Source organism: Pyrus communis, chromosome 4 (genome assembly GCF_963583255.1).
Source record: "Pyrus communis chromosome 4, drPyrComm1.1, whole genome shotgun sequence".
In the NCBI taxonomy this organism is placed as follows: Eukaryota; Viridiplantae; Streptophyta; class Magnoliopsida; order Rosales; family Rosaceae; genus Pyrus; species Pyrus communis.
Window position 1 is genome coordinate 9260803 of NC_084806.1, and position 12140 is coordinate 9272942.

Consider the following 12140-nt stretch of genomic DNA (forward strand, 5'->3'; position numbering starts at 1 on the left):
CTTGCTTCTACCCCCACTCCTTCTACTACAGTCCTAGTACAGTAGTAAGCATTTAGGTCAGTGAGATATAATGTATGACTCAAATCCCAGACTATATTCATTCCCTTGTACATTTCCTAACATGTTTAAAGTGCCCCTCTCCTATTCCCCACGACATTCAAAAAGGTCTTGTCATTCTTAGTGCTTACAACGTGTATTGTCCCCAAACTTGCAAGTGGGTCAATCGTGTCCAAACCAACCCTAAATATTGTTGTACATTTCAACTTAAAATCAATTGATAACGAGTAAATGATTTCATTATAACTTAAAATCAATTCACAACGAGTAAATGATTTAATTATAACGTAATATTAAAGTAGGTTATAAATGTGACAAACACATCGATATCACATGCACACATGTCACCGAGTAAGAGCCGCCCACATGTTGGTAATACGTGTGAGAGAACATGAACTTGAGCTCACATACTTTATAATATTAGTGGACATTATCATTGTATATAAAATTCACACGTGTTAGGACGTGTTTTTGTGCATCTAAATAATATTTACTAAGATTGCTTAAAAGAAATAGGGAGTTTTAACGAAAAATCTACGGTACTGTTCACTTTAACGAAAAACCATATTTTTACACCAAAAAATCAAATCTTGTACTATTCACTTTACCCTTTATTTCGTCCTTATCGTTAAAACTTAAAATTTTCAAACATTTTTCATTAATTTTCCTAAAGAAATATTGAGTCTCTCTACGAATTGCCAATTGAATTTGAATTGAATTCCCAAATTCTTATAAATGCCGCTAAATTAAGAGAAAATTAGTGATCCCCATATCTTCGAGTTGCTCTATTTTCTAGTTCTTCTGGATTAGGGCGAAAGTTATTTTGTACAATTTGTAACAATAAGATTATTCTTTTCACAGAATGGTACCTAAATCTAAAAGAGTGAAAATAGGGAAGTAGGATAAACCCTAAAAAAGAAATACATAATCTCATTGTCAACTAAAACCTTATAAAATTATTAGTTTAACTCTCTAATAAAAATAAAATATGAATAAGAAATATAGAGCAGAAATGTAATTTCACACAATAATAATAATTGGAATATTTTTTTTTTTTGTCAACTTCCGTTGTAAAGCAAGAGCAACATTCTTCTGTACTACGGTGATAGAGGACTTGCGTAATTCGGTTATTTCTGCAGTTTTTTTTTCCACTAGTGGTGTTGGGATGGAAATAGAATTACTTGAAAAAGAAAAAGAGAAAAGAGCTGGACATAGTGTATAAAACAGGTTAAATGACAATTACTTGCACAGAGAGCGAAAAAGGACAAATGGAAAAAAGAGAGAAAAAAATTAATAAAAAAAAGAGGGTTGATCGATATTCGGACAAATGGCAACTTGCCAAAGCCGTCCAATCAAGTGGAGCCGGAAGTTGAACCGGAGAGCAGCTGAGTGAGCCGGCTCATGGCTCGGACCTGCATCTCCAGAGCCGCGATGTAATCAGTCGCTTCATCTAGAATCACCGGCAACGGCTGTTTCCGGCAACCGGGAACCAACCGCCCCAGAACCCGTACTTTCTTCTGCACGGCCGGCAAGCCCTTCCCTTTCAGCCGGTGGACACTGAACTTGGATTTCTTGGGCCGGGTCGACCCGGTCCCCGACGCCGCGGCGGATCTCTGCCGTTTATGCTGACGGAACTTGATTTTAAGGCGGCTGGTGAGAATGGCGCGGCTCCAGCGGGTCTTACCCTTAGCTGCGACGGCGAGAACTCTGTCGGCGGCCTCGCGAACGGCTCGGCCGCGTCGTGGGATGGAAGAGGAAGCGGAGGAGTTGGCGGCGGCGATGGAGGAGTCGGGTGCTGAGTTAATGGAGACCTGGGTGAGGGCGTGGAGGAGCTTGGTGGAGTAGAGGTGCTCCTGGGCCTCGGACTTCCACTTGGCTTGGCTGTGGGCGGGTTCTTGGTGGTGGAGGTGGTCCTGCTTGGGCTGGATTTTCTTCTTCTTTTTCCTTCTAGAAGAATCCCGAGCTCGATCGGAGGTGGCTATGGGATTCGAAATCAGAGTCGATGCCATGGGGTTTGATTCTCTCTTTAATTGGGGAGGGGGATTCGGAATCAAACGGAGGAATGGGAATTGGAATTGGAATTGGAATGTTCTTGGAGGGGGATTTGGTTTTCTGTTAATCAAACGGAGAAGTGGGATTGGAGTGTTTAGAGAGAGAGAGAGAGAGAGAGAACGGAACAGAGGTTGTTGCAGGTGGAGAGTGGGAGGGACGGAGAGAGTTGAGAGGAAGAAGAGGAGGAACGATACGAAGAGGCTTATAAAGGAATCAAAGGACAGCATCCGTCATTTCCTTCAAACCCACTCACTATTTATTGTTGGGAAATTGTCCTTTATTAGATTTCAATTACTATCGATATTACTATTTTAATTTACCGTTAAGGAGGAGGAGGAATGACGATTTAAGATTCGGACACAGTAAGTTAAAGAAAGATCATATCTATCAGAATAGTTCATCACTTACGAAATACGATAAAATGTTCTCATAACTCTTCCTTTTAAAATTCATTTTCTTGCATAATATAGAGTCTAAACATTAATAAAGTATTCTTATGAAAGAAGTTTTACTTACTGTGTTACCTTATTACCATCCTACCAGGGGTAAAATGGAATTGTGTGCTGTTTATAACTTGAAAAGATGAACTGAGTACTTTTTTAATCTTTATTCTCTAATTTTGTAGTCAAGCGCACCGGAAATTCACTTATACATAAAACAATGGGCATCTTTAACTCAATTTGGCAACATGTGTTTTATGTGAATGAATTTGATTAAACCACGTGTTTTGTTTCAATTCACATGACGATGTGGGCTGAAAACAATAGTACTCGAAAACTCTAGGATTTTTCTTTCTATTATCAACACAGTTTTAAGTTGAATACTGTATGTTTATCATAAACCAACAAATATGATAAGTTATGCATTGTTATCAACCTTTGCCCCTTCTTTGCTTAGGTCCAATCTTGTTCCCTTAAACCTACTAGGCTACATTCATTGCCAAATAATGTACTGAAAGTTGCATGACATACCAAAATGACCTCCCTTTGACAAACAAGGTTTTGCCATTGTCCTGTTTGCGATAAAACCTTTTACCTGAATTTAACATCTAAACTAAAACGATACCAATCATACAACTATATATGTTAACTTAAATTATTTATCTTCCTAATGAGTAGCTAAGCTAAGCCAACTCGCAATATCAAAAACCCCAGTGAACGTTTAAATGTAAGAAAAAGTGAGAGCCTTTTTAGCCAAAACAATCCGTGAGATTGGCATAGGTCTTTCAAATTTAAAATTATAGAATTGGTTCATGAGATTGTCCATCGGCATCAATAATTTTAATCATGTTGTGAAAAATCTCCATTAAATTATGTTATGTGATCTATGTTGAAGAAGCCACTAGTTCAAGTGGATGGGTTGATATGACAAAACACCCTCAATTTAATGAGATCTTTCACGGAAAGATTATAATGATTGACGGTGGACAATCTCATAGACCAAAGTGAAAAAATTATGTTAATCTCAAAGATCATTTTGATTAAAAAGCCAAAATGTCAAGTAGTAACAAAAAATAAATGAAAAAGAATTAAGAGGAAAAAAAGGCAAAGTTTAGTTGAGGAAATAGTGAGAAGCAACACCTGCCAATGAAAAGGAAAGCCACCAAATAACATAATATGCTTAACCCAACAAACATGAACTAATAATACATGATGAAAAGATAGATTAAGGATTAAAAATTGAAGATTAAGATTAAGGAAACGGGTTTGGATTTGGATTTGGTTGGGTTGGGGGGCCAATTAACTGTAACAATTTTATTGGATGGATGGTGGTGGTGTTGGCTTCCACTAATTGACCAGATCGGGGGGCCCCCACATAAAATATTTTGTTCTCATTCCGTGCATTGGATTATTGGGGGTAGGATGGGGTGAACGGTGGTGATCCAGAAAAGAAATGATAAAAAAAAAGGAGAAATGCATGTGCAACGTGGGTTGGTTTCTCTGGCACTTTTGCTATCCCTTCCAGGCCTTTTGTTTTTGTTTTTGTTCTTTGTTGGGGTTTTTGGAGTTTTCTTCCTCTGATGTGTGGACAGTTATGCTCCACCTCCACATTTCCTCTCCCAACGGGGCTTCTTCCCTTTCACTAATGTTTTTATGTATATTAAAACAAGATATTTCTCATACTATAATCGCAATATGCGACCTAATTATCACAAGGGGTCACGCTAATCACGTTATTTTCTTATAATACAAGAAAAACCCTCTCTTTTGTTTTTGGTTTGGCTTCCATAACCTATAGGTTAACTATTGTGTGCTCCTAAAAAGTATGATCAAATTACACATTGCTCACTTAATGTTACAATGCTTCTTTTTGTTTTATCTTCGATGTTAATTAACAATAATAACGAAAATAAAAATAATAAAATATCCAAATTATCCCATCCAAGGTTCATTTCATCGGGCACAACTCGGAGGAAAACCACCGGAGACATATTCCCATACCAAATCTAACAACAATTATTTGGTCCAAAATCATAACATCAAAAAAAAAAAAAAAAAAAAAATTTAAACAAGAAATAGTGCTGACAATCTGACAACGGGATAAAAAAAGTCTGGATGCGCGCATCACTTACGATTTTGGGCTTAGTTTATGTCTTAAAGTTTTGCTAATCATGAACCTAATCCTAATTCTCACCAAAAATCATGGTTAGCATGTGTTTTATCCCAACACTTTTGAGGAGCATTGTACTAGGAAACTTTAAAATGTGTTTTTGAAAGATTAAAAAATCCACCACAAGGCGGTATTATGATGAACCAGAGGGATTGCCTCCCCTGTAACAGACACAATCAAACAATTGAGGCACAATAAAGTGGGAGGGGACAACGAAATCACCAGAAAAACCTAGAAATTAAAGATGAAGGTTGGGAGGTGATGGTGAATATGGGTTCAAATCAATGGTTCTGGAAATAAATCCTGACCGGTGATTTTGGTGGTTTGGTGTGAAGTATGATCATAAATATCTAGGATGGAAAAAAAAAAATACTGAAAATTCCAAACCAAACCGACAAAATTTCGAAACCGAACAAAAAAAATCCTAAACCGAAAATCCTGAAAATTTCGGTACCCAATCCCAAACCGATCTCGAAATTTTGGTATGGGAAACGATCTCACATTTTCATTCGTTTGGTAATCCCAAACCAAATCGAAATAAAAAATATATATTTGGAATTGTAACAGCCGTTGGATTTGGTTGAGATTTAATCTCAACTGTTGAATCCAAATAAAACCCTCACTCAATCACTCTCTCTCGACTTGACCTGACCTTACCCTACTCTCCCATCCTCGCCAAGTTCTCTCAATCTCTCTCCTCCTCCTTATTTGCCATCTTCGAATCCGACCACATCACACAAGTGATTCACCTCTCTCTCGACTAACCTCCCTGATCTCTCTCTCTCGACTTCTCATCCCTCACTGAAAAACACGTTGCAGGAATGGCAGCAACTCAAGTGATAGCATCATCGATCTTCACCAAGAGTGTGGCTTCATTTGAATGACTCAGACCTTCAAGCCTTAAGTTCACTCAATCTCAACTCACTCTATCTCTCATTCTCGAATTTAAAGCTCAGCAGCCACCTATCCTCTCACAATCTGACTCCGACGAACTCTCTCCACTCTGACCACCACCACACCTCACGGCTTCATCCTCCACCACCAATTCTCTCCATTCTCTGTGTGCGTGGGGTTTCGAATTGGGGGCTCGGGTCAGGAGGAGGATGCAGGTCGGTCTGACTGTCTCTGTCTCTGTCTCTCTCTCTCTTTCCCCCCTCCCCCACCAATTCACTGTCACTCTCTTTGATTTCAATTTGGGGTTTTAATGTAGGTTCAAATGATTTCAATTTCAATCTAGATGATTTGATTTTGATGCAGGTTCGGTTTCGGGAAATCCTGAAATACCAAAAATATTTCTGGAATCCTGAAGTTTCGGTTCAAGATCGGTCGTCGGATTTTTGTCCTGAAAATTTTCGATTCGGGATTTGGTATGCCATTTTCGGTTCGTATCCCATACCGAACTAGACCTATAAATATCTTTTTTTTTTTTTTTTTTTTTTTACATCTCTAATCTCTATAGCAAATACAGCACGAACCTAGTGGGCAAAAACTTACCTGTAATGGGTCTTGTTTTCCGTCCTTTTACATCTTTCGGGATGTGGCTTATAATGTGGTGTAAGATGTAGAGCGAGAAGAACGGGTCCGTTAAAGGATTTTTTACCTCTTATCTCTACATATCTCATAATGTGATTGATCAAATGATGTGAGATGCAGAGAGACGGAGATAGAAATCCGTTACATATAAATTGTTCTCCAAGTATGGATGTAATAGAATTCTAAGAAACAAAAGCAAACTTGTGGCATGTTAATTGGGCACCTAGATATGCCCTACTATGTGATTAAACTAGGTTTTTGGCGTTATGATAAATTTGTTTAGGGGGAAGATTGAAGAACATAACCAAACCAATGATTGCAACACAGAATCTTCATCCGTGGCTCTTAGTGTTTTTCCCTCTAATCATGCCAATCACTACTTTAAAGTTTAAACAACAGAAAACTCTTCTCCCTTTGTGTATTATACCCAACCAGAATCTTTGCTTTTAAGTACAGCTAGCTCTCCTTTTCTTTCACTGTATCATTAATCTAAAAATGATTTTCAAGATTAAAAACAAGACATTCACCTTTTGGTCCAGACCACTCGTTGGCGCGATTTGATTGGTTCGCTCCAGCAAGTTGATCTCACAGTAGACGCTTATCCCGTCCTTCACCTGTTCTCCAGTGTCCTTATCCCATAAAATAAAAGCAATTAGGTCTAAAAGGAAAATCATTAATAACTTGGAAGGAAGATATGCTTTTGAAAAAAAACCAACTTATAGCTGTCGTCTAAACATTCACCTCCCCTCCATTAATCTATTCCCTAAGATAGTTTAGTGCTGTAAATTAGAACAATTCTTTGACCCCTAAGGTTTGACTGGTTTTTCTTCCTTCTGTTCCAATTGAAATACAGGTAGAGAGCAAGCAGACAAAAGGATAAACAGCCTATTTAAACAGACAAAATGATGAGCATCATGATACCCCCGTACTAACAGAATGACAAATTAAGCAAACTAGTTGGTGGTTAAACCAGGAGGCTCAAGCAACCGATTTTTGCATTACCAATAATCTTCTGAGATGAATCAAATGTTTAGTATATTGGAATTTCATCTTTGGGGCACACATAACTGCTTCTAGACGACGGACAGAACCATTTGACTAAGGGCTGGTTTGGTATTGCTGTGCTTTGAAAAAAAGTTGCTTCTGCTGTGCTGTGAGAATAAGCAGCTGTGAAATAAAGCAGCGAGTGTTTGGTAAACTTTTTTGTAAAAGTGCTTTTGAAAAAAAAAAGCAGTATTAGAGTGTTTGGTAAACTTTTATGTAAAACAGATGTGAAAAAAAGCTGGTTTTTCAAAGCTAGGTTTTGCAGCTTCTTGTTTTTGGCTTTTTTTCATCCAAAACTGTGAAAAAAAGCTGAAGCTGAGTGTTTACCAAACACAAAAACAACTCCTAGCTTTTTTTGATAGCAGCTTTTTTCAGAATCACCTCAGTACCAAACCAGGTCTAAAATCCTTGATCAAACTCACATAATTAAATCAATAGCCGACATGTGACTTCAGAAGTACGGTGTTGAAACTAGATTTCAGAATGATTTTCCGAACAAGGAAAACCAGATGCTGATAACAGGAGTTCTATTTCCATGCAACGTAAGCATCAACCTAAATAAGCTTATATTAGGGCATCAATGTCCTCTCCAACGCATTGACAAGATTGCACAAATGTGGACATGTGTACTCATGGGCCAAAAAATGGGCCCAACCCAGTACACTAAATTAAAATGCGGACATGTTAACCTATTCATGTGGGCCAAAAGAAAAGAAACAAGAATTGCACAACAGAAAGGCCCAAAAATGTCCTTGTAAAAAGCCTAGGAGGGTCCAATGCAATTACCAGAATATCACAGAACTAATGGAGTTACAAACTAATGGAGTGTCATGCTGAAAGTCACAGAACACAAAATTACTAAGATTAAATTGGAGTCACCAGAATATCACATTCGGCCTCGTTTGGTGACTAGGATTGGATCGGAGTGGATAACGATCCATACCAAAGTCAGAGCATAAATATTAATATGTACACAAGAATAATATATACTTCAATCAAATTCTCACTAGTCACAAGCAAACACCACGAGCATAGACATGTACACAAAACTAATCTTTCAGATATAGATATAACTATCCATTGTGAACTGTGCAATTCCACAACCATGAGCATAACACCAAGAACAAGAGTATTTTTATCAGCTCAAAATTGGAAAAAATCAAGTGGAACAGTAAAATAAAAACCACTAAGGCACGCGACAAAGGTCTTACCGCTCAGGCTTGATCAAGTAGGCAGAGGTCCACGAAAATTGCTTCGGCTTCCAGAGCTGAACACCCATACAGCCAATGCAATCATCCAGAACATGAAACACGCCATCGTTATGTAAGCTTTTGCTGTCAGAAGTTCAGCAAGCCGGTCCCTCTCTGCAGGTGAAGTGTGGAGCTCCTCTATGACAATCTCAACCAGTGCATCCAGAATCTTCTTAGATTTAGTATCCAGCTCAGAATTCAAGACCTGAGACCGCGCTTGCCTGAGAAATCTAGCTACAATGTCAGCCTCCACAGAACCAAAGTTCGATCCATCAAATTCGCTCGATTTACCAGTACTCAGAGAGACATTGCCCGGTCCATTCTTATTAACACTAGCCTCCGGAGACGGTGAGAGATCGGACTGAAACAATGTCTCTGATGAAGCCGACAAAGGTGGATCCGGCATCAGCATCAGACTCTAAATGATAAAATACACAATTGAAATCGTCACAATCACAGTCGATTTCAAACCAAACAGCAATTTCATTTCATTCCGACATTGTCTTAGTAACCAAACAGTCACATTAAGATCGATTCAAATCCAATCGGTCTGAGCTAAAAATCATAAGCAATCAAGAGAAATAAACCAGTAAATCCAAACGAAAGTCGGATTTGAAATATATAGCGCGAAATTTCAAAAAATGGGATTGAAATTGAAACTTACCTCGGTGAAATCCACATCAGAAATCACAGAACTCGGAGTGAAATCCACTGAAACATTGGAATTCGCAGAAACAGGAGTGTAATCGACTGAAAGCTTGAAATTCTCCACCGGTTCGTCTTCGGAAACTGCGGAAAAGACGGTGTTCAAGCTCTTCTTCGGAATCTGCCAGAGAACTCGGAGGATGAGAAATATCGATCGAAATCTAACGTTAAGATGCGGAAGATTTCGAAATCGTACCTTCTTCTTGGGAAGGGGAGTCACGAGCTTTGCAGGTCGGGATTGGTCCTTGAGCGGTGTTTGGTTCTCTCTCATTTTCTCTGGTTCGTTTGCTTGGCGGGAGATAAATGAGTTTTGATTTTCCCTTTTTTTTTCTTTTGGTTTTTTTTTTTAAGAGCGCGTTTGGGAAATGATGGTATATATGGGCCTAAGGCCTAAGGATGAAGAAGAAACGAGAAAGAAGAGACTCGAGAGAGGTCCATCCCAAAATGGCTCAATTAAACTTAATATGGGCTTGTATATAGGCCCACTTTCAGCTTAGTTGAGGGTTATTATGTCCATTCAGTTCAGTTAAGGGCGTTTTTAAAAGCTGCATTTGTGTTTTAGACTCTAATCTATCTTCACCTAATGCGTCATGGGTTCAAATTTTTATCTGTAGATCAATGCAAAATAAAAATCTCAAAACCTAATTGAAAGTCAAGGGGTTAATCAGAAAAAGATTGTAAGATTAGAAGGCTCAATACATGGTAAAAGTTGATCCAAAATTTGCATCAACGCCATCCTAGCACTTGTGTTTTACTCTCTACTCTCTCTTAACCTAATGTGTCATGGGTTCAAATTTTTATTTGTAGATCAATGCAAAATAAAAGTCTCAAAACCTAATTGAAAGTCAAATGGTTAATCAGAAAAAGATTGTAAGATTAGAAGGCTCAATACATGGTAAAAGTTGATCCAAATTTTGCATCAACGCCATCCTAGTAAGTATGTCATCGTCATTAGAAAATGAACAACATGCAGTATTGATGTTATATGGGTAAAAAAAAAATACAGCTCTTGCATTCTTAAAAGTTTGTTTGATAACGATTTTGTTCTTGCTTTAAGTTTTTATTAGACATAGAGAGAAATTATATGGTAGGATTAATGAGGAACATAGAAGGATGAAGAGAGGTGGTGAGAAGGGATAAGTCAAGGAATATTTGAAGGGGAAAACAATTTAAATTGTATTCAAATTTTGGATTTTAATAACTCAATAAATAAAATTAAAATTAAAAACTAGATGTGATGTTGATCAAACGCCGAAGTTGATCGAAAGTCAACTTGAAAAGTGCAAATTAGGCTAAAAGAATTTGCAAATTTGGGTTCATTTTCGATATTTTGTTATTTGTTAATTATTTTCTTATACATTTAGGATTAAGTTATATTATAAAGGGGCTTTTAGATTCAGGTCTAAAAACATAAAGTGCTTTTAGGAGTGAGTCCAATTATTTAATTAGATGTTTTTATTTCTTTTATACTCATTTTATATTTTTTAAAAATATTAAAAATCAATTAAAATCTTTTAATATTATGCATTTTCCAACTCCAAAATATGTGACAACCCGTCCCGATTTTTGTACCGTTAGTGTGAAATGATAATTTTGCCCCTGGACGTTATTTAGCGTTGTAGGGTGTTGTTTGAATTGTTTTTGTTTGTGGCTGCCATCTGGATCACACACACACACACTCGTGGACTTTTCCTCTCTCCCTTCTCACTCGAATTTTCTTCCAGTTTCTTCCATTTCCTTTGCAAAAGTATCGACGAACCCCAAACTATCTTCTACTGTCACAGATCAACGTCGAGGAGGTTACCTTTGTGTTCCTTGTAAGCTCAGGAGCTCATCCATACCCTTAAATTGACGTGAGGTCTTCAAAAACCCGTGAACCCAGTTTTGGTGCACTGTTCATGCACACGTGATCGTGAGGTTTTTAGAAGTTTTTAAGGTTCTAGGAAGCTTTGGAACCTTTTCACGAAGCTCGGGGAACAATTTTGAAGTGTTTTGGACGTCGGGAAGCCCAGTTTTAGGGAGTTGCAGGTTTAGCCGGAATATCGTGAGTTTTTCCGGCGAGATTCCATTGGTTTTGGGTCTCCAAAGTGGTAAGGTTTTGTTCTACTCGTTGTAAGCTTCATTTTGGTACCAATTTCATGGAATTTGGTTGAGAATTGAAGAAGATATTGAAGTTTGAAAATTTTCCAATTTTCCAGCGAGAAATCGAGTTGCAGACGGCGACAACAGATGAGGCTCACCGGCGAAGAAGGAGAATATTCCGTTAAAGCTAACGAAATATTCTAACGGCGTCAGGTAACGGCCGTTAACGTCTGTTAGGGTTTTAACGGAATATTCCCTAGCACCGTTAGGGTTCCACATGCGTGCCAGGCACGTGCCCGTGCGTGGCCAGCGCGTCTGGCCGTGCCTTGGCTGGCGTGTGGGGGCGCGTGGGAGGTCAGAAAATTATTTTTAAAATATGGGGATGTTCGTGGGATTGAGTAAATCACGTTGGTATATTCAAACATCCCAATTGAGCAATGTATGAGAAGTTATTATCTAAGGTTGGTTATGTGCGTTAAATTGACGTTTTTATAGTTGTTTCGCATATAGGTGAGGACTATCCGGAGGACGAGTGCAGCCACGCGAGGCTCGGGGCTTACGATCCTTCTACGTATCAATGAGTGGGCTTTAGGTTTTCCGTATATACCTATATACTTGAGAATTTTCCAGAGAATGCAGTTAAATGTTTATATGTTTTTAAAATGCCATGCATAGTGTTTGCATATTTAGTTATGCATTAGTAGTTGCATTTATGTATGCTTTGGTGCCGCGGACGCTCAGGTAAGTCAGGTGAGTATGTTTGTTAGTGATAGATGTGGTGTTGATAAGATTGAGTTATAGCTTATA

At 38.2% G+C, this 12140-nt stretch overlaps 1 protein-coding gene across 1 annotated transcript; it reads right to left on the bottom strand.

The window, feature by feature from the left end:
• Positions 1-1250: 1250 nt before the first annotated feature.
• LOC137730882 (transcription factor bHLH147) lies at positions 1251-2284 on the bottom strand. Its single transcript, XM_068469881.1, has one exon. It carries the CDS (start codon positions 2064-2066, stop codon positions 1410-1412), a length of 657 nt encoding a protein of 218 aa, XP_068325982.1. The 5' UTR covers positions 2067-2284; the 3' UTR covers positions 1251-1409.
• Positions 2285-12140: the final 9856 nt, after the last annotated feature.

What these genes read in the sequence shown, in the direction of transcription:
- LOC137730882 (XM_068469881.1), bottom strand. Translation starts at nt 2,066, where the DNA reads ATGGCATCGACTCTGATTTCGAATCCCATAGCCACCTCCGATCGAGCT.